Raw genomic sequence first — 24,903 nt, forward strand, 5'->3', positions numbered from 1 at the left:
ATTGGCCAACACGTGTTACCATTTGCAATCTGAAGAAGCCCACGTGACAGTTAATGGAGCCCCCGCGCCCCTCCTGCCACCATCTGGCTCCTTGCTTCCCAGGCCTCTTGAGAAGATCAAGTGTCCTGCGTTGCCTTAGGCAGCCGGGGGTTTGTGTCAGGACCCCAGAGTGAGCCCCGGCTCTTAGTGAACATCCAAGGACTGAAGAGATTGGTGCCTTGTGGTCCTGGGATTGGGCTGTGTCTGGAGAAGAGTCCTAGATTGGCAAGAAGAATGCATTAAGCTAAACACGCATCTGGGCACCCTGGGCATCAGTTGGGATAAACGTTTTAAAATCACCAAAACCAACTCACGTTGACTTAAGAAAAAAAAGGGGGAGTTTATTGGTACATGTAACTGAAAAACCCGAGCCAGAGAGCTTCAGGAATGGCTGGATCCAGGCGCTCAAATGGTGCCTTCTAGACTCTTCGAGGCTCCGTTTTCCCCTGTCCTGGCTCTGCTCCGAGGCAGGCTCTCTCCGGATGGTGGCAAGATGACCCATCAGCAGCTCTAGGCTCATGCTCCTGTAGCTCAGCAATCCCCCCCAGACCTAGGGCTTCTCCCCCAAAGCTCCAGAAAAAGCCGCCAGGAGACCCTGATTGGCTAGACTTGAGTTTCCTGCCCACCCATGAACCATGCCCTGGGTGCTGATTGGCTGGCCCTGGTTCACAAGATCATCTGGCCACCAATCGGGATGGGGTCCGCTCTACCAGAGCCCTGGACTGAGCGGGAACCGGGAGTTGTTCGCACAGGACGGTAGGGGGGCTGTCCCCGGAAGGGGGGCTCCTGCCCGCGGTGTGTGGAAGCACAGAAACGCCCTTGATCGGGAACGCCGGGCCCATCGGAACACCCTGTGCTCAGCTCTGCTGAAGAGCAGAAGACGAAGGCCCCCCGTGGGGAGGGGAGGTTGTGGGGGGAGTGTCGAGGCGGGTGTGGAGGAGGAGAGCCTGGCCTGGGGACTGGGAGACATAGTTCAAGGTCAGCGCCCCGGCCTCAGGATCCCCATCTGGAAAGGGGGTTGATGTGGTGAAGCCCACAGGCTTCAGGATGGCGCTGTGTGTTGTTGGAGGTTACCGGGCTCCCGCGGCCCCGCCCTTCCCACGGACTCGGAATGATCTCCTAATGGCAGCCCGTGGACGGCTGCGCTGCGTGCTGGCAGCGCAGTGATATCGTTTTTCCAGGAGGGGCCTGCGAGCTTGGCTGTCGGTGGAGTTGGGTGGCTATTTCTGGCCAAGACCGAGGTGGGTGGACATGTGGGGGTGGAGGGTGTCAGGCACACAGGGGGCGGGAAACCTGAGCCGGGCCTCCTGCCCAGGGCCTGGGAAGGAGGGCTGCTGGTGCTGCGGGTGGGGAGGGGCCGGGCCGGGCCAGCCCTGCTCCCCAGGGTCGGCAGGAAGAGGCTTAGGCAGCTGGGAGAGGAGCTGGTGGGACTTGAATGTCCCTCCTCCCGACACCTGTCCCCCAGGCTGGTGACCTCTGACCCCATGCCACACACAGCCCTGGGGAGAAAGGCGAGGAGGGATGCCTCCTCCTCAGTGCCCACCAGGTCCCTGCACCTGAAACAGACACAGTAACAAATCAATGTACCCGGGGCGAGGGCCGATCTCAGTGTTTACAAGGATCCGCTCAATCAAGCCTCGCAACTGTGTGAATCAGGTGTGGCTACTAGCCTCCGAGGGAAGGAGAATCTCAGACAGGTGAAGCGACTTGCCCAAGGACAACACAGCCTGTGAGCAAGGGAGCCACAGTCAGCATCCGGGCTCCAAGGCAAGGAATGGCCTGGACACAAGTGCTGGGTGAGCCAGAGGTGGGAAGAAACGCACTCCCCTCGAGGAGGGAGGGAGGGAGGGAATGTGGAAAGGCAAGCCTTAATCCGGGCCTTCGAAGGATCTGCGCAACCTGGACGGGATTGAAATGTGCAGGGAAGGGTTTTCAAGCAGGAGGGAACAGCATATGCAAAGTCACAGAGGCAGGCAAGTTCAGGGGACATGTGGGACGGGCAAGCAGCCTGGCAGGGGCCTCTGCCAGTGCTCTGTGGGTCCTGAGGTCGCTTGAGCAGTGGGCTGAGGCGGGCACTGCTTTGCCCTGAAAGTATCTTGAGGCCTGGAATCCCCAGCATTTGCTGGAATCGCCGAGGGGTGGCTGACCTCTACCCTTTGAGTGATTTCATGGGTTGGGAAGCAAAGCCTGGCAACCTGGGGCCCCAGAGGCGGGACTGGAGGACACGGAGGGGCAGGAGCCCTGCTTCTCGCGGGCCTACATGGAGGAGTCCCCCAGCCTGGGCGGCTGTGGATGGGCAGGAAGCCGGCCATGCCTTCGCGGGAGCTGGAGGAGAATGGCCTCTGTGTGAGCCACAACAAAAAGGCTTTTCTGCCAAGTCGGAGGGGGAGGAAGCGGCCGGCTTGGCCCCTGCCCCCGCCTGAAAGGAGGCTCTGTTGGTGGCCCCGGGGTCTTCCATGCCTAGAATGTGTGGGGAGGGAAGGCCAGGGTGGCTCAGTGGTTGAGCATCTGTCTCCGGGTGGGGAAGCATTGGGCTGCTGCGAAGTCGGTCCCTGTAGGTTCTAATCCCGGCACAGCCGTTTCCTAGCTGTGTGACCTTGGGCAAGTCCCTTCACCTCTCTGAGCCCCATTGTTCTCACGAGTAAAATGTAAGCGGGGGAGCATGCCAGTCCACCGAGGCCGCCCAATGCCGGGCGCTGTCGCCAGCACTGCAGCCACCATCCTCTGTTCATCTTCCCAGCAGCGGTCCGGGGGCAGGTCGCATTATCCCTCCCACTGAGGTTTAAGTCTGCAGTATCCGGGCTGAAGCCACAACTCCACGCTGTGCAAACCCGGAGGAAAAGGGGCTGGAAGAAAACCCGCCAGGTGTCAGTACTGGCTGGGGGAGTTTATGGGACTCATCTTCCCCTTTCTCTGTAGTGTCTTCCTTGGGAATTAGCAAAATCGAAAGGAACAAAAGATGCGGAAGGGATGGGGGCTGTGCGGGGCCCAGGGTGAGTTTAGGTTACAGCCAAGTTCATCAAAAAACCAGTTTAAAGATGCAGGCTCCTGTTTAATGCTGGGGCAGCGGGGCATCAAGCTGGGGCTGCTAGTGTCTGGGGGTGGGGGTGGGGGTGAGGACTGGCTGGGGTGCTCCACCCATCCCTCCCCAGAGACCTCCTTCACCCAGCCGGCCCCAGAGGGAGAGGAAGGGGCTCCGGAGAGGCGCTGGCTGTCCCCTCGGCCACTGGGTTTCTTAAGATTTTACTGAAGAGCTTGGGGGTGGGAGGCTCCTCGGGCAGTTTCCTGCCGGGCTGATCCCTCTGCCAAGTCTCAGTGAGAGGCCCTTCCTCCTCTGGGCCCTGCGCCCCACACTGCCTCCCACCTGTCCGGTGACCTCGGGCTTCTGGGTGACCCTAAGGTTTCAGCTGAAGGCAGACCTGGGTCGGGGTCCTGTGACTTCTGCCACAGAAAAGCTTAGAAGATGGAGTCCTTCCTGGAGCCCCAGGCCCCCCGCCCCGCAAGGTCCCTGTGTGGGGGGACGCGCAGCCTGACGGGCCTTGGGGCTTCCTAGGGCCAGCATTTCCGACTCTCAGCCAGTTTTCAATACAAAGAGAGGAAAGGGCGGGGTCAGGGGGGCTGGGGAGGGGTGTGCAGCTGCAGGGGAGGGTGGAGCCCGGAACAGGTTGAAGGACCCTGTCCGAGGAGTTGTGGGACCCACGACAGCTGTCACTGCATTCCTGGGGGTGCAGGCTGGTGCCCGATAGGATGGCCCAGAAGACAGCCGGGCCTGGGCGTGGGGGGATCCAAGGCGGACCGAGACCTGAGGGCCGGCACTGCGTGTCCCCTGCTCTCCTGGCATGGCCCGCACCCAGCCCAGGCGAGCCTTCTTGCTGCTTCAAAGATGCGAGGGCAGATCTGGGGTGCCCCTCACCCTCGAGCAGAGCAAGAGGTGAGGGGAACGTCTGGAGTCCACAGTGGCATCTTTTCCCATTCCCTCTTGACCAGGCTGGTCCTCGGGCAGCTCAGAGCCCAGCCTGGATGGGAGCAGGGCCTCCCACGCCTCCTGGGTGTGCAGGGTGTGGGAAGCTGGCCTGCCCTTTCTCGCCAGGAATGAATGACACATCTTCCCCACGCCTTCCTGTCCCACCCCAGCCCCCTGCCCCAACCTCCTCCCTGCCATTGAGGGCAGCTGCCTCTCACTCTCACCCCAGCTCCTCCCTCCCAGGGCCCCTGGGAAGGAGTCCCACAGAGCTGGGAGCGAGGCCTGTTAGGTGTGGGAACAAGTCCCCCCTCCCCCCACCAACCCCCCACTCCCGCTGGGGACTCTGTCACCTGTAGCCCCTCCAGCTGTAAGCTCCGGCCCAAGGCCTCTTACAAAAGAGGCCACGCTTGCCGGCCATACGGTTTAATCAGTGCAGGTTATTTACAGAAAGACACATATGGGGGTGGACACGGACCCCCGTTCCCCCTTGGCTGGCTCTCCGTTCTCAGGATGGAGGGGGTGGAAGCTGCTGGGCCCGCATTTGGGGGCCAGCCCATGAGAAGTTCTTCCCTCGGGGCCTCGGGATGCTGGGGGGCAGACCACTGTCAGGGCTGCGGGAAGCAGGGGGGACAGAGCCGGCTATACAGTACCATTTCCCACAGCAGCCTCGCCTCTGCTCGGTTTGGGGAGGAGGAGAAGGGAGCAGCTCGCTCTCAGGGCTGAGCCCAGGAGCCTCCAGGCCCCAGTGGCTCCTGCTGGCCTCTCCCACCAGAGCCCAGGGAGACAGGGAGCTGCAGGGGAGAAACCCCCTCCAAGCCTGGTGCATGCTGGGCTGTGGGCACCCACACAGGTGGGCATGCTCTGTGACATCCAGCACCCCAGCCTGGGCACCCATCAGCCCCCTCTCTCCCAGGAGAGCTGGCGTACTGGTAGCTGGAGCCTGAGGCTGGTGGGGTTCCGAGACCCCTGAGGATGGAGGTGTGGGTGAGAGAGGATGGGACTGGGCCCAGGTGGGCCCTATAGCTCAGAGAGAAGGTAGACTGGGGGCTGGAGGCCCAGCCGGGGAGGCGAGGCTCCTGGCTGGAGGGGCCTTGGGGAACGCCCTTTGGTCCTTGGTAAGGCGGGCCCAGAACCCCTTCTCTAGACAGATAAGGAGGTGTGGGCTCAAGGGGTCCGTGGGAGCCGGGGGCCGCTGGCCCCTCTCTGGCCAGGGGCGGGTCGGGTTCTTAGGCACAAGGAGCTCGGGCTGCTGGGGTTGTGAGAGGTTGGTTGGGAAGGAACCAAACTCCACAGGGACTCACAGCCAGGGTCACCTCCCCCTTCCGTCCCCGCGACCTGGGGTGGCCCTGGCAGCCTACACCTCCTTAGCTGTTCCTAAGGCAGAGAAAGGCGTAGGTGGGCGGAGACCCCGAGAGCTCCCGGTCAGGCCCTGGGGCTCAGGCTGCGGGAAGAACCCCCCCAGCTCAGCCAGGCTCCCACCTGCGCCTTCTGACCCTCTCCTCGGCTGGCTGGCGCTGTGGCCTCCACAAAGGTGGGTGGGGGCCTAATTCCCGGTCTGGAGCTAAACTCCATTTAGAAAGCTCTACCCCCTGCCCTGAGGGACTGGCCCTGGCCAGGAAAGTAGAAACCAATGCTCAGTTAGTGTGCAAAAACAAAACAACAAAACCCGGGCATAAATAAACAATGGGGGCAGGGCTGGCAAGGATGTCGGAGGGCCTGGGGGGCCCCACCCAGGGGCCGAGGGAGCCACGGGAGGCTCTTGCCGGGTGCCCCAGGGGCAGTCTCAGAACCACAGGCGCCGCCAGCCTGGCCCTAGCACCGTGAGGAGCAGGAGGCGGCTCAGACCCACTCCTGCAGGGAGCGCTTGCAGTACAGGAGCATGCGGGGCGCGCCCTTGCGCTGCATCTGCACCAGGGCGTAGGTGAGGCCCAGGATGCACAGCAGCAGCAGCAGCGGGGGCACCAGCACCATCACCATGTTCACGGTCCGCGTCACCTCCTCCATCTGCACCACCACGCGGCTGCCCCCGTCCCTGTCCGTCCCTGCCCCGGCGCCTGGGCCAGCCTCGCGGCCCTCGTCACCCTCCTGGCTGTCCCCGCCTGCCCCGGGCTCTGCACCCGCATCGGGGTCGGGGTTGAAGGGCGGGCGGGCCACGTCGGGCCATCGGGGTCCCGGCTCTTCGCAGCCCATGAAGTCCCGCAGGATGGACTTGGGGTAGCCGGGCTCCATCCGCAGGCGATCGTTGTCGAACTTCCAGTATCGGGTGCCCTTGTAGAAGTAGGTGTAGGCTGCGGGGCAAGCAGGCAGGGGTCAGAGCGGGGCCCGCCATCAGCCGAGACCCCTGCAGAAGACCAGGACGTGCTGCAGGAGCCCTGGCTCTGAACACCCTCCTGTTGTCACGGCCGGTTTGGCTCAGTGGATAGAGCGTCTGTCTGTGGACCGAAGGGTCCCAGGTTCAATTCTGGTCCAGGGCACGTACCTCAGTTGTAGGTTCAATCCCCGGCCCCAGGTTGGGTGTGTGGGGGAGGCAACCAATCGATGTGTCTCTCTCACATAGATGTGTCTCTCTCTCCCTTCCTTCCACTCTCTCTAAAAATCAATGGGAAAAATATCCTCGGGTGAGGATATGACAACACACACACACAAAACAACCTCTTTTTACTGGCATCCCTGAGCATTTTCAAATCTGCCTCTACCCAATTACAGGTGCCCTTGACCCAAACCCTGCAGAGGGGGGCAGGGTTTGGGTCAAGGTCACCTGTGCTTCCTGGCGGGGCTGACACCGACGAGGGCAGTGCAGGGGGAAGGGTCCTACAGCCTGCTGGGCAGGAGGCTGCAGTCCGGGGACCCTGTCCTCTGTCCCAGGTCTGGCTTCACCCGACATGAGGCCGGCCCGTGTCTCGCTCAGGGCCACACAGCCCGCCTGCAGCGGACCTGGAGCAGAGCCCAGCACTGCCTTGGCCCGGCTCTCTGGCCTTGGGCGTCCTGCCACGTCCCATCAGCCCCAGGAAGGGCCAGAATCATGGGGTGAGTCTACACCCCGCTGAGCAGGGAGCTGAGAGCAGCGGCAGAGGGATGGCATCACGCACAGAAGTAGGGCGATCACCTGAGCCATCGCAAAGCCCGAAGGGAACCTAAGAACCAGGGCTATGGCTCTTGTAAGCTCGCCAGAGGCCACCCTGGAGAAGTGAAAGCCACAGCTCCGTTATAATGACAGAGATCTGGCTTCCCTTCCAGTGGGTGAGTGGGCACCTGGGAGGACTCCCATCCCATCGCTCTGAGCCAAGCTCGAGGCTGCCTGCAGGCTGCCTGGCGAGCAGGGCGGTTCTGAGCGCCCGTTCTGGACACAGTCGGGCCTGGGTGGGACTCCTGACCCCGCCACTTCCTCGCTGTGGGGTTTGGGGCCCTTTATTCAAGCTCGTGATTGAGTGTGTCCGTCTGTAAACCGGGCTGGTGAGGCTACAGGGAGGACCAGGAGGGTCCTGGGCTAGAAGCTCCCAGCAGCCCAGGCCTGACACAACTGTGTCCCCCACACAAGTCCTCACAATGTCTGATGATGGCCTGGGGCTAGCCCCGCCCCCTGGGTGTGGAGGAGGGGGTGGCGCGTGCGGGGCAGACTGCAGGGTGCTGGCCTTGGTACCTGCATCGTTGCTCAGGAAGGCCCCTCTGGGGGAGACGGGGATCCCCTGCCAGACACTGATGGGCTTGGGGTAGCCGGGGTCTCCACGCTGTGTCTCCTCATTGAAGCGCCAGTACCTGTGACCGAAAGCACAGACCGTGGGCCCGCGTGGGCCTGGCGTCGGGTCCCCCGTGGGCGGGTTCTCTCCGGGTGGGCCTGGGAGCAGGGGCACGTTCCCTGTGGGGAGGGCGCTCACCTGTCCTCCTGGAAGAAGAAGGTGTGCCCTGTGGGCTCCCACCAGATGGCCGTGTCGATGCGGTCGTAGGGGATGCCCAGGCCGTAGCTGGTCAGCGGCTGTGGGTAGCCGGGCTCCAGGTTCGCTTCTCGGAAGAGCCAGTAGCGGTCACCTGTGCGAGGAGCGGGAGGTGGTGAGAGCAGGGCTGGGGGCGGAGGAAGGTTATTCTGGGCCCACAAATCCATTCACATCCACTCATCTTACACACACACACACACACACACACACACACACACACACACACACGGTAACACTCACACCCTTATACACAGGACAGGCACTGACACACACAATGCAGCTCACTCTTGTGTCACACCCACTCTGCCCTCATGGACAACTGTGACACACTCGTTTACATATTAGTACACGCATGTCACCGCTCACACCTGAACACACACCACACCCCAGTCACACGACATCTAAGGGCCTGCGTTCCCATGTGAACATTCACCCCCAGCAGTTCTTGTAGAGAAGAGCGCCCTGCCTGGCCTCTGGGTCTGAGGGCTGTTCCCTGGGGCACCCCAGCACACGGCCCAGGGCTCCCCACTTTTGGTTTGGGCCCAGCCCTGTCCTGGGGGAGCTGCTGCCTCACTGAAGCTCTGGGGGGGGGGGGCCTGGGACACAGGTGATGAAGGTGCTGCCCAATGGGTGCCAGGCCCTTTGCCCTCCCCCTCCTCGGGCCCAGCCCCGCCCACACCCCAGCTCACCTTTGAAGAAGACAAAGCGGCCGTCCTGGCGCTCGTAGGCAGCACTGATGTCACTGGGCAGACCTCGCCAGAAGTGCCCAATGGGCATTGGATAGTTGTCCAGGACGCGATTGTGCCGGACCCGCCAGAACCAGCGGCCCTGGGGAGGGCGGGGGTGTGAGCGGGCAGAGCGTGCGCGCTGCCTCGGCCTGGGAGAGGGACCACCTGGGACCACCCTGCCTGGACCAGGGAGGGTCCGAGGAGGCACCGAGATCCTGAGGGCAGCACTGCGGGGAGCCCTCGGCGGAAGGGGCGAGGGGGGGGCGGGGGCAGACCCCTGGCCTGCTGTAGGACTCCAGGGAGATCCCTCATCCCTTGGCTGGGGCTCCTCAGTCTAGTCTCCTGGCTTCCCAGGGCTGCTCAGTGAGGAAGTGGGGGTGCTGAGCAGCAGGTGGGGCACGGCTGTGGGGGTGGGGAGGGGTGCTCTCGGACTCTGAATCTGGGCCAAGGGGCTGAGGGAGGCACGGTCAGGGGCCAGACCTTGAACACGAACATCTCCCCACGCAGCATGGCCACCGTGTCGAAGTCCCCGTCGCAGATGTTGGGGCCATACTGGTCAGGCCGCTCCGTGGCTCGGGGCTGGACCGGGGGGCCTGGCCTTGGGGGCCGCTCCGGCTTCCCGTCTGGGGGTGGAGGCTGGGGCGGCCTGGGGGGCCGATGGTCTGGCCGGCCTGGCCGCCGGGGTGTAACAGTGGGGAGGGGCCGGGTGGGCTGTGGCCGACCGTCTGGGGTGCCTGTAGAGTCCAGGGAGGGGGAACAAGAAATGAATAAGCTGCCCGGCCGGTGTGGCTCAGGGGTTGAGCATCGACCTATGAACCAGGAGGTCATGGTTCGATTCCCGGTTGGGGCACATGCCCGGGTTGCGGGCTTGATCCCTAATAGGGGGCGTGCAGGAGGCAGCCAATCGGTGATTCTCTCTTATCATTGATGTTTCTCTCTCCCGCTCCCTTCCTCTCTGAAATCAATAAAAATATATTTAAAAAAAAAAAAAAAAAGGAAGTGTGAAGGAGGCCCCAGAACCCAGCCTTGTCCTCCTCAGAACCCTGGGACCCCAGGCCCAGCCTGAAAAACCCGTGCCCCAGGCGAAGGGCCCACCCCGGTGAAAGGCCCTGTCTGTCCACAGCAGACACCCTCCCTCTGGGTGTTAGGGAGGGGGTCTGCTGTGGATAGACAGGGCCTTCTCCATAGGGCCCCCTCGTTGACCTTCCCACGCAGGGCTTAGGTCCCCAGGCCCCGGTTTCCCCAGTTCCACTGGAGGCTCGCGGGACACACACAGCAACCCCTGCCCAGTTCCATCTGATTCCCAGGCTGCTAGGGATACAGTGAGGCACGTCTGCCAGGTGCCCAGCAAGGTGGGCATTGCCGGTACCAGTGAGGTGCCTGGCGTGGGCACTGGGCGCAGGCCCTGGCCCAGCAAACCGACCCTCAGGAGACCTCACCACTGGGGCCTGGGTGAGGGGGTGCCTCCTGCCTGAGGACACTGCGAAGTGATAAACCGACAATATTAGCGGAGCGTCCAGGACAGGGCTGGGAGCGACAGGAGGAGGAATGGGGTCCTGGAACCTCTGGTCTAATAAGAATATCACTGAGGCTAGGAGGAGAGGGGGTCAGAGATGGAACACCCGCGTCCCCCTTCTCGCAGGCTCCAGCAGGAGCCACTGTGAGGGCTCTGGGTGTAGGTTCTGGGTTTGATTTTCAGCATCATCTGAGTGATATGGACAAGTCACCAATCCTCTCTGGGCCTCAGTTTCTCATCTACAAAACGGGACAGCAGCAGCACCTATGCCGCGTGGGGCAGGGTTGAGGGTAGGCGTGCAGAGTCCACCAGCGTGTCCGTGCCGCTCGCTCGCTCACCGTAGAGCTGCTGGATGCCCCGGAGGTCGTCCTCGGGCAGCTGGAAGTTGTCGATGTCCATCCACTGGTAGAAGGGCGCCATGATGGCGCTGGGGTTGCTGGAGTGCTCCAGCCCCAGCGCATGGCCCAACTCGTGCACTGCCACCAGGAAGAGACTGTTCCCTGAGGTGGGACAGCAGCAGCACCGTCAGCTCTGGCCTGGCCCAGGACCTGGCCCCCTGCACTGTGGGCTGAGGCTGCCAGGGAGCCTGCCCTTGTTTCCGCTCTTAGGAGAGGCTGAGCTGCTCTGACTTCTGGGCCTCCTACTTCCCCATCTGAGCAATGGGTACAATGATCCCTTCTCTTCCCTCCCACTCCTTGAAGACGGTAGGACAACAGCTTGAGACCAAATGTCAGTGTCCCCGAGGACCGCACCGGGGAAGCTCTCCCCTCCCAGCCCTGCGTTCCCAGCTCTGCCTCCTTTGCCCGCGCCTGGCCAGCTGTTCTCACCATGCATGTCGGTGCTGGAGAAGGTCCAGGGCTCATCGGCGTCGAAATGGGTGTCCCCGCCCAGACCAGGGCCCGGGAAATAGGCGTGGGCCAGAAAGCCGCCTGTGCCATCAAAGGGTGAGCTGTCGCCATGGAAGCCGGAGGCAAAGAGGACCATGATGTCGGCCTCCTTCTGCCTCCGCAGCCTGATGTCCTGGTAGGGCACCTCCTGGAAGACCAGGGGCGTGGCCTGCTCCCACACGCGGAAGGCCCTGCGCACCGCCTCCAGCGAGTGGTACCAGCCCAGCTTCTCCGTGTAGTTCTGGATGCTGCAGGTGGGCGGGGAGACAGACGCGTGAACCCAGGGCCTGGGGCTATTGCCCACTGCTGGCACCCGCTGGGTTGGAGGCCAGGACACGTGGCCTCACAGAGCGTGCGTGAGATCTGAGCTGGGCCCTGGCCGGTGTGGCTCAGTCGGTTAGCATCGTCCCATGCACGGAAAGGTTGCTGGTTTGACTCCTGGTCAGGGCACATGCCCAAGTTGTGGGTTTGATGCTTGGTCAGTGTATGCGTGGAAGGTAACCGATCGATGTTTCTCACTCTCTCTCTCCAAAAAGAAAAGGTCTGAACTGATGTAACAAGGATGCCTGAAATATCAGCCATTAGTCTACTTGGAGGTGAATTTTAAAAAGAGGAATGTCAAAACCAGGGATTCATTAGGATATTACCAAAGAAGGCTGCATTGTGCCAAATAGGCCTATTTTCTGGAAGAAAACGTTAAGTAAATGAATGTACAGGGGATATGTAGCTGAAAGACCCAAAAAGGGCAATGCAAATGGCTGAGGTTTGGGGAACACGGGGCTATGGGTTCTGAATGTTGGGTTCCAGGTCAGGCTGACCTGAGGTTCAAGGCCATTATCTGTGTGACTTTGGGCAAGCGAGTTCTCTCTCTGAACTTGAGTTTTCTCGTCTGTAAATGGGTAAAGGTTAGTGCTTTCACCACGGTGTCCCCGTGAGGGTGAAATGAATGAGCTCGTTAAATCAGAGGAAGCGTCTGTGTGCCGGACGGATCTCCAGCAAAGCTGGCTGGACCGTGAATTCACTGGGGGCCTGGGGTCTAAGAGGCCGTGGGAGCTACGCCTCCTGGGGCGACGGAGCTCTGGTGGGGCCGTGGCTGGACAGACACAGGAAGAGGAGCCCTTGGGGACCGCCACAGGCTCGAGGCTCGGAGGCTCTTCTTGCCCGAGGACTCGGCACAGAGGAGGACGGTGCCTGAGGGTTTTTGCAGGGGGCTTGCTGCCTGCCCACCCGGCAGATGCCTGGATTCCGGCCCCCTCACGTCCCCCACCCTCAGGTGCCCGACACCCCATCCCCGCACTGTGGAGGCCCTCAGTGTGTGCGGGTGCAGTGAGGCCAAGCCAGGCAGCTGGGGGTGGGGGAGTGGAGAGAGGGAGGGGGAAGGGCGGGGGAGGGAAGGAGGAGAGAGCGGAAGCCACTCCAAAGGTCCCCAACCTTCTCAGGAGGAAGACAGCCTGGGGTGTGCAGCCGCGGTCAGCGTGGGAGCCAGAGTGGGTTGGGACTGTCTATACTGGGCACCCTGAGGGGGGTGGGGGACTGCTGAGAAAGGAAACCTTCCAGACAAGGCCACTGGGAAGCCGGGGTCCCTACCTGAAGGTCAGATGGGGGTTGTTCCACTTCCTGCCGGTGAGGGCATAGCGCTTCCGCCGCCGCCGCAGATTGGCTTTCACATGCACCCCGAACTGATCGGGCACGCCACAGCGGGGCCGCTTCATCCACCTGGCTCATGGGCGGGGAGCGGTGAGCACACAGCCTCCTCCAGGCAGTCCTCCTCCGCCCACCCTCCCACCTCTGGCCTTCAGCTGCCTCGTAGGGTGTGGTGGGAGACAGCTAAGCTTCCGTTTCCTCACCAGGAAAATGGGTACCATGATCTTGTCCTGGAAGACGGGACGCCCAGCGAGGCCTCCGCAGAGGTGAGCCCCTTCTCAGCGGAATCACCCCGGGGTGGGACCGTTACTCCCCAGGCCTCCTGCCCTTGATCCGTTATGTTCTGTGCATGCTCATCAAGGATGGGGCTTTGGGTCACTCCCCCTCTGTCCCATTCCAAGCAAAGCCGAACTGTGCCGCCCCAACCCAGGCCTGCATGCTACCGAGTCCCTCCATTCCTATCAGTGATGGCGGACATCACTCATCTACCCTACGCTCCGGTGGCCAAGCTGGGATTCGGCCTCAGGAGCTTTCTCAACACAAGGCTCCAGGCAGCCACTCCCCACCCATCAGAGCTGGCACAGAGGATCAAACCATCGGCCATCTCTTCTCCAGACCACGCTTTTCTGGTAACCCCGTGTGCCAAGACCTCACGAGAGCAGGCCAGGAGGAGGGCAGGGGCCAGGAGGTTTCTGGGAAGGGCCCGACAGAGGGACTCACGTCTTGGTCTCTTCGTCGAGCACGCCGGTCACAGGGATCCCGTAGAAGCGCTGCATTTCAGAGAGGGCTGAGGCCAGGATCTGGGCCGAGCGCATGGTGGACATGTGGCGGCTGGGCTGAGGCAGGTAGCCGTAGAGTCGCAGCCAGTTCTGCAAAGGAGAGACCCCCAGGGTCAGCACAGCTGGCTCTGGATACAAATGGCCTGCACCAGACCGCCGCCCACCACCGCCGCCCAGAGCCGCTCTAGCTCATCTCCTTTTCCCTGCTTTCACCTCCTGCGGTGTTTTTTTCCCCTCTCTTAAAAAAAAAAAAAGTTTTTATTGAATTTGGGAGAGACAAGAAGGGAGAGGGAGAGAGGTAGAGAGAGAAACGGACTGGGGGCAGAACCGAACCTGAAACCTGGACATGTGCTCTGTCTGGGAATCAAACTGGCAACCTTTTGGTGCATGGGACGACACTCAACCAACTGAGCCACACCGGCCAGGGCCCTTGGGTCTATTTTCACACGAGAGCCCAATCAAAAGCCCTTTACAAGTCAGGTCTGGTCTCCAAAGACTTCTCATCTTAGAGGAAAAGCCAATTTTTACAGAAGCTACCAGGCCCTCGCTACCTGACCCCACCTCAGCAATCAGCCCTCACGTCTACCATCCACCCAGCCAGGCTCCCTCCTGCCTCAGGACCTTTGCACGTGCTGCGGCCTCCCAGATGTCTGCACAGCTCCCACCCCATGTTCTTCAGGTCTCTGCTTCAGCCTCACCTACTGGAGGGTATTCTCTGACAACACTAAAAAAGACCCCCACCTGCTGTACCCTGCACCCCCTCTCCTCCTTTCCTGCACTTGTCACCATCTGGCACGCCGCATAGGTCACTTAGGTGTTTATCACTTGTCTTCCCCACTAGGATGACAGGAGGACGGGATCCCTGATGAGCCTGGCCGAGCTGTAGTGAGAAAGGGCTGCCCACCTCATGGCCCCACGGCCATGAGCACACGACCACAGTGGGAGGCTGGGGCACAGAGGCCAGGGACTTCTGTGGGCCTTGGCCACATGCAAAGGTGTCCTTTGCACCTTCCCTGGCCCGCCCTGGGTCTCTGGGTGCCCCCCGAGTGACGGGACCTGAAGGCCTGCTGCGAGCCCACAAGGCAGGATGATGACCGAACATGGTGGCTGCTCTGGGCTGACAGCCAGGTGTCAGTTGGCCAGGGCCACGCCCCGATCTGTCTGCCACCCGTGTCACAGCCAGCTCCTCGGGGGACTTGCTCCCTCAGTGCCACCCTCAGCCCAGCCCTGGTATCCGGCCACACCCCGGGCTCTGCAGCACCCGGACTGCCGCTGGAGGGGGCGCTGCTGGGCCCAGGAGGGCAGCGCAGAGACACGCTCAGAGCCACCAGGCTTCTCAGGCCCGGGAAACAGCCACAGAACCAGGAGGCAGAGCGGGGGATGAGGAACAACCAGGGCTCTGGGGACAGACAGGGCTGGGGATATCTCCAGCCAAGCCTCGTCGGGGTGCGGCTCTGCTCTGAGGACTTGCCTCACATCCTGGGTTTCTGTGAGGACTCAGCGGGGACACTAGCGCTTGCACTGTGCTGGGCAGGGGAACGTGCTCAATAAACGTGCCATTAACGGCAGAGCCGGGGCTGTCGGGCTGTCCCAGGCGGGGCAGGCTTTTGCTTCTACCCACGGGGCTGAGGGTTCCAGGCTCCAACAGGGCCTGAGGGCTGCGCATCTCAGGTGAGGGCGGGGCGGCTGGGGGGGCGGGGGGCCTGCCCTGCCAGCCCAGCCCAGCCCAGCCCAGCCCAGCTGTGTGGCCCAGAGCACCTTCCCTCCGCTCCACCAGACACTGGCACAGTCTGGGCACCTCCCCTCAGCTCCTGCTCTTTCCAAGCACGGGAAACTGTTCCCCAAGTTCCTGGGTGTGTGTCTAAGGGGGGACACCCGCCACCCTTAATGGCTGATTTTCCCGGAGAAGCTTGGAGAGGTCTAGAAGGTGAGGTCATGATGCTGGGCCAGCTCCGCAGGGAAAGGGATCAGCCGGAGGCGGGGCCGCTGCTGACTCCCGAGGGCACCTGACATCACTTATTTGCATAAGGTAAAAATATCTGCGGGAGCTCAATCACAGGCACCCGGGCTGATTAGCAGTGTCTGCAGAGTGACAGGAGGGCAGGGAGGGGGAGGCTCCGGCTGGGGCCCTGGGGTGGGGGGAGGGGAGCGAGTTGGGCCTGTCTGCAGGGAGGAGCTCAGAGCCCAGCAGAGGGCATGGGGTGGGGGAGGCCTTTTAAAAATATATATATATATTTTTAGTGAGTTCAGAGAGGAAGGGAGAAGAGAGAGACAGAGATATCAATGATGAGAGAGAACCACAGCACGCCCCACACTGGGGATCGAGCCTGCAACCCAAGCATGTGCCCTGACTGGGAATCGAACCGTGACCTCCTGGGTTATAGGTTGACGTTCAACCACTGAGACACATGGGTCGGGCACGGGGGTGGGTGGGGGGCCTTTAATTCTGGCTGCAGTTCAGGGGCTGATGGGAAGGTCCCAAGGGTGCCTACGGACCCTCCTTCACACAGATGAGCACCTGTTTGAGTTTGAGGGAAGCCGAGAGCTTCCATCTCAGTATCAGCCAAGCCTCGAACCCTCAGCCTCCTGGTGACAAATGCCTCCAGGCCAACGCCAGGGTGAGTAGCAGAAGCGGAGGCCGGGTGGCATGGGAGGGGGTGGGGGGAAGCAGAAACACTGGGCCCAGAGGTCAAACCTCTGAATGACAAGGCGAAGAAGCAGAGTGTGCCTGACTGACCGGCAGCTCTGATGGATCGGAGCTGCCAATCCATCTACGCCTCCCACACGGACTGTGGGCCTTTCCTTTCCCGTGTCCAGGGGGGAGTTTCTCCCCCCTGCTGCTGTGCTACGCGTGACAGCCCAGGAGGGAACAGTGTGGGACAGGGGCGCACGGCTGGGCTGCTTGCACCCTAAGCCCCAGCTTCCTGAGGGGCTCTGCCGCCATGGGACAAAAGTGGGGAGCCATTTCCAAGGCCATGGCTGACCGAGTAGGGGAGGGGCTGTGTCCCAGCTCCTGCTACTCCCCCGGGGGGTGGTGGGGACTGACTGTCCCTTATCCAAGGGGCCTCCTTTCCCTCCCCTCACAGAGTCTCACCAGTGGAGGGCCAAGCAGGTGGAACTTGGTTTCTCAGCCGGGGAAACTGAGGCTTGGGGAGGCCAGTAAGCAGCAGAATAGAGGGACCTCCTCCACGAGGGTCACTGGGTAGGAAGCAGGGAAGGTTCTAAAGAGAACTCTGGAGCCACGAGGCCCCTCCTACCTGCAGCCCATCCTGAAGACCCCGCCCACCCTGGCTCCTTCAGCCATTTCTTCCTTGAGCTCCACAGGTGTGCACAGATGCTTCCGGTGAGTGGCTGGGCCCAGGCAGGGAGATGTGGGGCCATCAGGAGTCTGAGAGGGGATCCCTGGCCCCCTGCCCCTAGGAGAGGCCATACGCGCAGCAGGCCAGGGCTGAGACTGGCCACCCGGTCAATGTTCACAAGAACCCATTCCCGTTACACAAACGGTGAGGTTCAGAGAGGGTGAGTGGCCCATCCAGGGTCGCCCAGCCGATCTGGCTCGAGCCCGAGCCCACAAGCAGTGCGACCGGACCAGGCTGCTCGCGAAGCAGCACCAGCTCCGCTTGGCCTGAGGCTGGGGACCGGGGGCTCTGGCCCTTCCTTCCCAGGAACAGTGCCCGGCACAGCACTGGGGGAGGGCGCCTGATCCTCCCCACGCTCCCCAGCTCTGGCTGGGTCTGGGCACTGGGCCATGTCAGCTGGGCTGCCCCCCAGGACTGCCGAGACAATGCCAAGGCAGGCCCGCAGGGAGGGTGTGTCTGGGAAGGAGCTTCCAGATCGATCAATACTGTGCATTAAGCACAGCCGTGGGGGCAGGGGCGGGGGCTGCGGCTGTCACCACAGCCAGCTCCCCCCACCGGCCTTATCAGAACCTGCACGATAAGGACAGTCGCAGGGCTCTGCTTTGCTTCGGTCACCCGGTCACCCGAGGCTCTCCAAGCAGACTCTGGCGGGGCTGCCCAGACAGGCACAAAGGCATCGCGTTGGGCCGGCCGGGGATGCACCGACCCTTCAGGGCGCTAGGGCCTTGCTGTGCTCGCTCCCACCCCGCGTCGCAGTCTGAGGGCTCTTGGGTGCAAGCCAAGGCCATGCCGGGCACAGAGCGGGATGATGAGCCTGGGGGAGTCGCAGACTCTGCAGAGGCAGCGCATGCACCCCAGGCCCGCTGGGCCCAACCCTGTCCATGGGGTCTGAGCCAGGCGCCCATGTTCCCAGCTAGGGGACCCTGAGCAGGCCTAGGCTCCCCCAGTCTCAGGCTGGAAGGGACCTCAAAGCCATCAAGTCCAACTACTTCACTGAAACCTCCATGGGCCACCACTGGGCCAGGGTCCCATCAGGCCTGCTCCCCTGAAAAGATGGGGGGCTCACTGCCACCAAGGAGGCCCGTTCCATCTTCAGGCAGCCTTGACGGTTCGCCCTTCCTCAGGCAGAGCAGAAACCTGCCCCTGTGACATCTGCCCCGTGGGCCGGCCTGCTTGTCCACAGAGCAGGCCTTGGAGTAACGGTCTCCCAGCCCCTGGCCCTCCTCTGCAAAATGTTCACTCCCCAACGGCCGCTCAGGGGTGACAGCACAGGTGACCTAACCAGCCCCAAGGCCGCACCGGCCAGGCCACCCCGTCCTTGGAGGATAATTTACTACCTTTAAAAGCAGCACGGTCCATATCCGAGCAATTCTATAACTGCCCTTTGAGAAGGGAAGGCTGCGGGTGGAAGAAGGGGCTCTGGGGGGCGCGGGGCCGTGCAGCCAGAGAAGCAGGAAGGAGGCTCGCGGCCTGTGTTCTTGCCTCTTCTTTACCTGTGGCCTCCCAGCCTGCCTGGCTTTCCTTAACCTGGAGCAGGAAACAGCAGGGTCCTTTGGCCAGTGGGTGGGCAGGGTGGGGTGAAAGAGGCCTGTTTGCTAGTGGTTTCGGCTGGCTGGGGGCCAGGCCCGGGCCTCACCTGGAAACCCTCAATAGGTGTTAATCTCCTAGATGGGGATGTCCACAGGGCAGAGCCTGGATGGCCGGACAGGTGAGGGGGCAGTCTCCAGGTTCGGCCATCCCTCACCTCCACCGTCCCCTTCCCACCTGGCTGGGGCTTTCCACAGGATGGCTCTCTGGCTCTGACCTGCAGCTTGAACCCAGCGTGGGGGCTGGGCGCTCAGGCTCCAAGCCGGACCGACTGGGTGCAGATCCCAGCTCTGCCACCCCTGGCTGGGGCCTTTCTCTCACCCAGTCTCAGTTTCCTCTTCTGTACAATGGGGGAATGACAGCACCGACGCTTACAGAGTCAATACCAGAACTAAATGTGAAAATGCTAACCAAACAGCCGTGGGCCCTGCCCAGGACAGAACCAAAGATGTTGAAGGTTCTCAAAAAAGCAAGGGATCCTGCTGGGCCCAGGTGAGGACACTGCGCACAGCGGTTAGTCAGCATTTTACACGTTAACGCACGGACTCTCCCCAGTAACTCCACCCAGTAGGTGCTCTGACTATTCTCATTCTGGAGATAGGGAAACTGAGGCTCGGATGGGTTCAATGACTTGCTCAGTAGCCAATGCCGTTTGCTCCTCACTGTCACTGCTTTGCCACCATTTCCTAGGTACCAGGGGCCATGCCCACAAGTGTAGGACATGACGCTGAGCTCTCACCCTCAAGGGTGCAGTTGCTCCTGGGAGAATAGGGTGGTATCCGGAGCCAAGGATCAGCTTGGAGAGCTGATCTGGACTCTGGCCTCCAGGCACCCTGGCTCCAGTAGCTCAACCATCAGATGGCAATGGGATGGGGGCATCCACCAAGGCTGGCTCATGGCTGGGACCCAGGCCCTCACCTGTCAGCCCAGATGCTGGAGGTTGAATAGTCTTGCTTGTTTCTCGCTGTCCCCCCATGGGGAATGGGATCGGGCCTGAGGCATCCATCCTTGTCTCTCCATTCATGTCCTGCTCTAATACCTCTGCTGTTCTTGCCCCAGGCTGCAAATTCTGTGCTCCCTCCCCCAAAGGGTCCAGGCATCCCAGAACCAGGTCTTTCTGGGGTTCATCCTGCCAGATGGCACCTACTGTGTGCCGCAGGCCTAGAGTGTTCAGCCACCTTCAGGGTCCCAGGTCTTCACATTCATTATGGAGTCTTCCCAGGACCCTTTTTGCGATGGAGAAGGCTCCAAAGTGAGCCACATAAATCTTGGGACGAATCTGAAGATGCCAACTATCTTAGTCCATTTGGGCTGCTATAACAAAAATACCATAAGCTGGGTAGCTTATCACAATAGACATTTATTTCTCACAGTTCTGGAGGCTAAAGTCCACGCTCAGGGTGCCTTCGTGGTCAGGATCCATGCAGGCCCTGTTCCTGGTTGCAAACTTCCTGGATGCTCACTGTTCTCACATGGTGGGCGGGGCATGGAGCTTTTCTAAGAGCACTAATCTCATTCATGCTGGCTCTCTATTCCTCACCTCATCACCTCCCAAAGGCCCTAATATCACCTTGGGAGTTAGGTTTTAGCATATGCATTGGTGGTGGGGGGGGGGGGGCATTGGTGAAACACTCAGTCTATAGCACCCACTTTAATGTGTGCTGACCATAGCTGGCCTCACAGAAGTCTAGCTCCCAGCTGGGCAGAGATGACTATGGCAGGACACATCTGGAGCAGCAACAAAAGGTGGATGGAGCGGGCAGCCAGAAGCCAGCACTGAGCAGGGAGGGGCTTTTCCATTCTGGCCAGCATTGCCCTTCTGAGTTGGCATCAGAGAACTTGGGCAGTGGGTGCTGGGGTTCGGAGGAAGGCTTCTTGGGGGGTGGGGTGGGGGGGGTTCTATGTCATTTCCTCTCCACCCTTCTTGGGTGGAGCAAGGTGAGGTGTTTGTCCAAAGGTTGGAATGTGCAGGTTGGACCGATGCTTTGTTCAAACAAGGAGGGCATCTTTCAAGGAGGCAGCTGACTGAGGGGACCCCAGAGCAGCCCAAAAGCAGGGACCTGGCAAAGGGCTGGGCATGAGGGGCACGGCCCAGTCGGATCCTGGGTCCCTGGCGGCACCCATCAGTCCAGTTCTCTGGGGGTTTTCAGATACACTATGGAGGGATGGTTTGTTAGTAGAAAGAGAACAGACTAAAAAGAAGGGATGGGTGGGAGAAGGGTTGCCAATAATAAGGCTCACACTTTCCTCAAGGGCTGGCCCGGGCCTCTGGAGTTTCTGCTCCGTAGTTAAGAAAGGGTATTAATAAGAGTGTAGGAGGGGGTGGCCAGCATGGAAGTGCCTGCAGAGATCGGAGCACAGGAAACCTGGGGCTATGGCTCCCCAGTCAGATCTGGAGGCCAAAATCAGAATTTAAGCTGACCACCCCCCCCCACCTCCTTTTGCTCATTCTGCTCAGCAGCCAGGTAGGGGCAAGAAAGGTACACAGGAAGGAGTCTGAACAGGGAAGATGAGTGTGCCCATGCTTTAGCGGCAGCTGCATCATACCTGTGACCTGTGGCAGCCTGAGTCATCTGGATGGGGCTGGCTGAGGGCCTGAGATTATACCTGGGGAGCAGGGGGCCAGGGGGAAGAGACCATAGCTTCTCTGGTGAAACCAATGGCATTTAAGCAGGCCAGGTGCAGTAGCCAACAAGAGCGGAACGGATCTGAAGGGGGGCCTGGATTCAGGGGCGCGGGGGGCGGGGGAAGGCCAGGAGCTACAGCTGCTACCTCAGTCAGGTGAGGCCTGCATGTAGGCGGGGCATCGGGCTCCAGCCCAGAACAGCTGGAGATTGGCACCTGGCATCCGGCATCCAAGGGAGAGAGTAGGACAGGGCAGAGTAACTCAGCGGTGACTTCTTGAAGAAAGACAGCCTTGCCTGGCTGCTCAGTGGGTAAGCATCGACCTAGGAACCAGGAGGTCACAGTCTGATCCCCGGTCAGGGCCCATGCCCAGGTTGTGGGCTCGATCCCCGGTGTGCGGTGTGCAGTCAATGATTCTCTCTCATCATTGATGTTTCTATCTCTCTCCCCCGCTCCCTTCCTCTCTGAAATCAATACAAATATATTAAAAAAGAAAAAAAGAAAGACAGCTTTCTCCAGGAGGGGGCTTGGCAGGTTGCAGGTGTCTGCCAGCTCCTAGCACATGCCAGACTCCTGGTTCCTTAGTCTAGTGAAACTCCTGTGGTTTCTGCCTGGGAGGGAGAGGGGCTGGCCTTGGCTCCGTTACCAGGATGCTCAGAGAAGGTGCCAGCTGTGACCTGAGCTGTGTGTGTGTGTGTGTGTGGGGGGGGGGGGTTCTGGGACGAGGACCAGAGCGCTTCCTCAGGGGAGGGAGGCTCTGGACACAGGGTGCAGGCCAGGCCCAGGAGTCTCTGAGGCTGGTCTTAGAGCGTGTGGACAACTGTCCCCAAGCCTCCTGGCAAATGCACTGGCTGCTGAAGCCATTCAACTCTTTGGGCCTAGATCTGGCCAAACTTGGCGAAACTCCAAGGAACAATCTGTACCCCAAAGCCAATTCCAGGAGCAGGGACAGCCCCCCTGTCTCTAGCCCTCCATCTACCTTGGTTTCCATGTTGGGCCCCCTAAACCTTCCAGTCTCTTCCAGCAGCAGCCAAACCCAAATTCTCCGCAAGAGAGAGGCTGCAGGTCACTCTCAGAATCTCTAGCTAATGCCACCAAAGACTTGGGGCCATGGTCTGTGACCCCCATCAGGACCTGGGAGAGGAGGGGGTGACAGAGGAGCAGAAGCAAAGGAAGGAGAGAAGGAAGCCCTGCAGACCGCAGGTCCCAGGACCTCATCTCCTGGCCACCTAAGATGACACTTAATAATGCACGGCCACCAAATTCCAGCGTGGTAGGTAATTGCTTCCTGTGCCGCGATGCCATTGCTTCTCAGTGGATTAAAAAACGGCTCCGGGTGTGTCTATGACCTGCAATCCTTTAGCACTCCACTCCAGAGAGCGGCAGGTGGGTCCAGACACTCTTCACTGGGTACCTGGCTCACAGGCTGAGGGGGCAAGACCCACCCACAGAAGCCCCCAGAGTGCCTGTCCCTATGAATGAGGGGGAGGCGGCTGGGCCGGGCATGGGCTGGGTTCCCACTCCACCTCCTGCCAGGACCCGGCTCCCTGCAGCTTTCCCTGGCCGGCAGAGGAGCAAGGGAAGAGCAGGTGGGGAACTGGCGGAGAGGTGTAACTTGAGCCGGGAGGAATTCCCTGCCCTTCCTCCAAGCTTTTATTAAAGTAGGGCGGGGAAAGGCAGACTTCCATCGGAAAATCTCCCAGGCAGTAGGGAGCTGTGGGGAAGCCGCTGGGGGCTGGGAGCACGGGCGCTCAGCCCGGCAGCGGGAGGCTTCAGGCCGGCCCAAGGGCACCGAGGCCCCAGCCTACCCGGGCGAGCGCAGAGGGGGTCTTCCCCGGCCATCCACTCTCCCTTCCTAGTCGGGGCAGGGAACCGGATCATAGAAGAGGGGGCCCTAGCCGGCTTGGCTCAGTGGATAGAGCCTCGGCCTGCGAACTGAAAGGTCCCAGGTTCGATTCTGGTCAAGGGCACATGCCCAGGTTGTGGGCTCGATCCCCACTGGGGGACTTGCAGGAAGCAGCCGATCCATGATTCTCTCTCATCATGGATGTTTCTCTCTCTCTCTCCCCCTCTTCCTTCCTCTCTGAAATCAATAAAAATATATTTTTTTAAAAAAAGAAGTGGGGAAAGAGTGTACCCCACTTTTAATTTGGGGCAATGGAGCTGGTGCCCTCACTATCCTGCCCTGAAGGATGGCGCTGGGTGACTCCATGGAGCCGCTAGTCCTGGCTAGACCCAGCTCTTCCCCGGGAGGCCGCACCTGACCACCCATGGGACCGACCCAGAGCAGGGGCCCCGTCAGGCGGGCTCCGGGTGAAAAGATGTGCGGGGTCCGTCCTCTGCGCAAAGGGGCCTGGGCGCAGAAACTCCAGAGGCCAGGAAGGCCGGGGAGACTGGGTTTCTCTCTTGGACTCCACCTGGCCGTGGCGCGGCTTCGGTCCAAGAGCCCAAGAAAGTCGCCAAAGCGCCCCCTCCACCCGAGTCTGCGGTCTAGGAGATTTGAATCCCCCCCACCCCATCCCGGCCCCCGCGCGTGCCTGTGTACCCCAGACTAAATGCTTTCTAGGCGGGGACGCGGGGGCGCCGCCTGATCAGCTCGTGCTCCCCCTGGGCAGCCCCCACCCCACTCGCAAAAAACGTCACGGCGCCCGCAGGGCTCTCGAGGAATCGGCCGCCGGGAGGGAGGGAGGGAAGGAAGGAAGGAGGGGAGCAAGGGCCGGGGGCGTCGGAAGCGGCTCCCGGACCGGGGCTGGGGCGGATCAGCGCCCAGGGCAGGGTTGTAGTGGTGGGGAAGGGAGGCAAGCCCTGCGCCCCCCAGGGTTTGGGGAGAGGTGCACAGCAGAGGGAGAGCTGGGGGAGGGCCACCTTGCCTGGCCCCTTTCTGCGCCTCCCGCCACCCACCCTCAGGGACTGGGGGGCTCGTCTCCTCGCCTTCTACACCCCGGACGCAGGCTGCGGGCGTGGCTCCTTCCCTGCCCCCCAAGTCTCCCAGCCCACGGCGAAGTACGGGCGGGGGTCCTTACCTCGGCATTGACTTCTGCGTCCTCCGCTGCGCCGCGGCCCAGGCAGCCCAGAGCCACCAGGAGCAGCGGCAGCAGTCGCGGCCGCGCCGCCGCCTCCCGGCCGCCGGGGAGGCTGCCCGCCCAGGACGGCCGTCCGGGCGCGCTCCGTTCGCTGCCCATGCTCTGCGCGGCCAGCCCGGCCGGGAGCGCCGCACGCGGGGATCGCCCGCTCCGTGTCCCTTCACGCGGCTCGGAAACTTGCGACGCTCCCTGGCTCCCCGCCCGGCGGGCGCGCGGCAGACGGACTCCCGGTCCCGGTCCCCGCCGAAGCCGCAGAGGTCCCCTCGGCAAATTCCCACGCCCGCGGAGAAGCGGGCAGGGCAGATCCCGGCACGCGGAGCCGGCCCACGGGGGAGAGGGCCGGCCAGAGCCGCCAGCCGCCGGGTCCCGCAGCCTGGGCGCCCGGGGCCCGGCTCCCGAGTGCAATTGCAACTCCCGAGCCTTTGTCTGGCTCAGCGCTCCGGCCGCCCGGTCCCGCGGCGCCCCCTGCGCGCCCAGCTCTCTCTGTCCATGCCCGGGGCCGGGCGCTGCCCAGAGCGCGCGCCTCCCGCCCGGGGACCCTGCTCGTCCCGCGCCCGATCGGGCCCGGGTCCCCCGCGCAATCCCGGGAGGAGGCGCAGGGAGCCGGTCGGAGCGATGAGCCAGCCAGGGAGCCGGAGCCCGACGTCCCCGGCGAGTTCGGCGCAGCTGGGGCGCTCCCAGCCCTCCTCCCGGCGCGCGGTCGCCGCGGCTCTTAAAGGGCCCGTGCTCTCTCTGCGCGCGGCCGCGGGCGGGGGGCGGG

The 24,903-nt window shown here is 62.0% G+C and overlaps 1 protein-coding gene across 1 annotated transcript; it reads right to left on the minus strand.

Moving 5' to 3' along the window:
- Positions 1 to 4,377: 4,377 nt before the first annotated feature.
- Positions 4,378 to 24,446, minus strand: MMP15 (matrix metallopeptidase 15). The gene is made up of 10 exons (XM_079759504.1): positions 24,084 to 24,446; positions 13,431 to 13,579; positions 12,654 to 12,782; positions 11,007 to 11,314; positions 10,518 to 10,679; positions 9,144 to 9,397; positions 8,625 to 8,763; positions 7,879 to 8,029; positions 7,644 to 7,759; positions 4,378 to 6,291 (listed from the first exon to the last, which is right to left on the minus strand). Exons 1-10 carry the CDS (start codon positions 24,240 to 24,242, stop codon positions 5,843 to 5,845), a joined length of 2,016 nt encoding a protein of 671 aa, XP_079615630.1. The 5' UTR covers positions 24,243 to 24,446; the 3' UTR covers positions 4,378 to 5,842.
- Positions 24,447 to 24,903: the final 457 nt, after the last annotated feature.

This window comes from Cnephaeus nilssonii (genome assembly GCF_951640355.1).
Source record: "Cnephaeus nilssonii genome assembly, chromosome: 20".
Lineage (NCBI taxonomy): Eukaryota > Metazoa > Chordata > Mammalia > Chiroptera > Vespertilionidae > Cnephaeus > Cnephaeus nilssonii.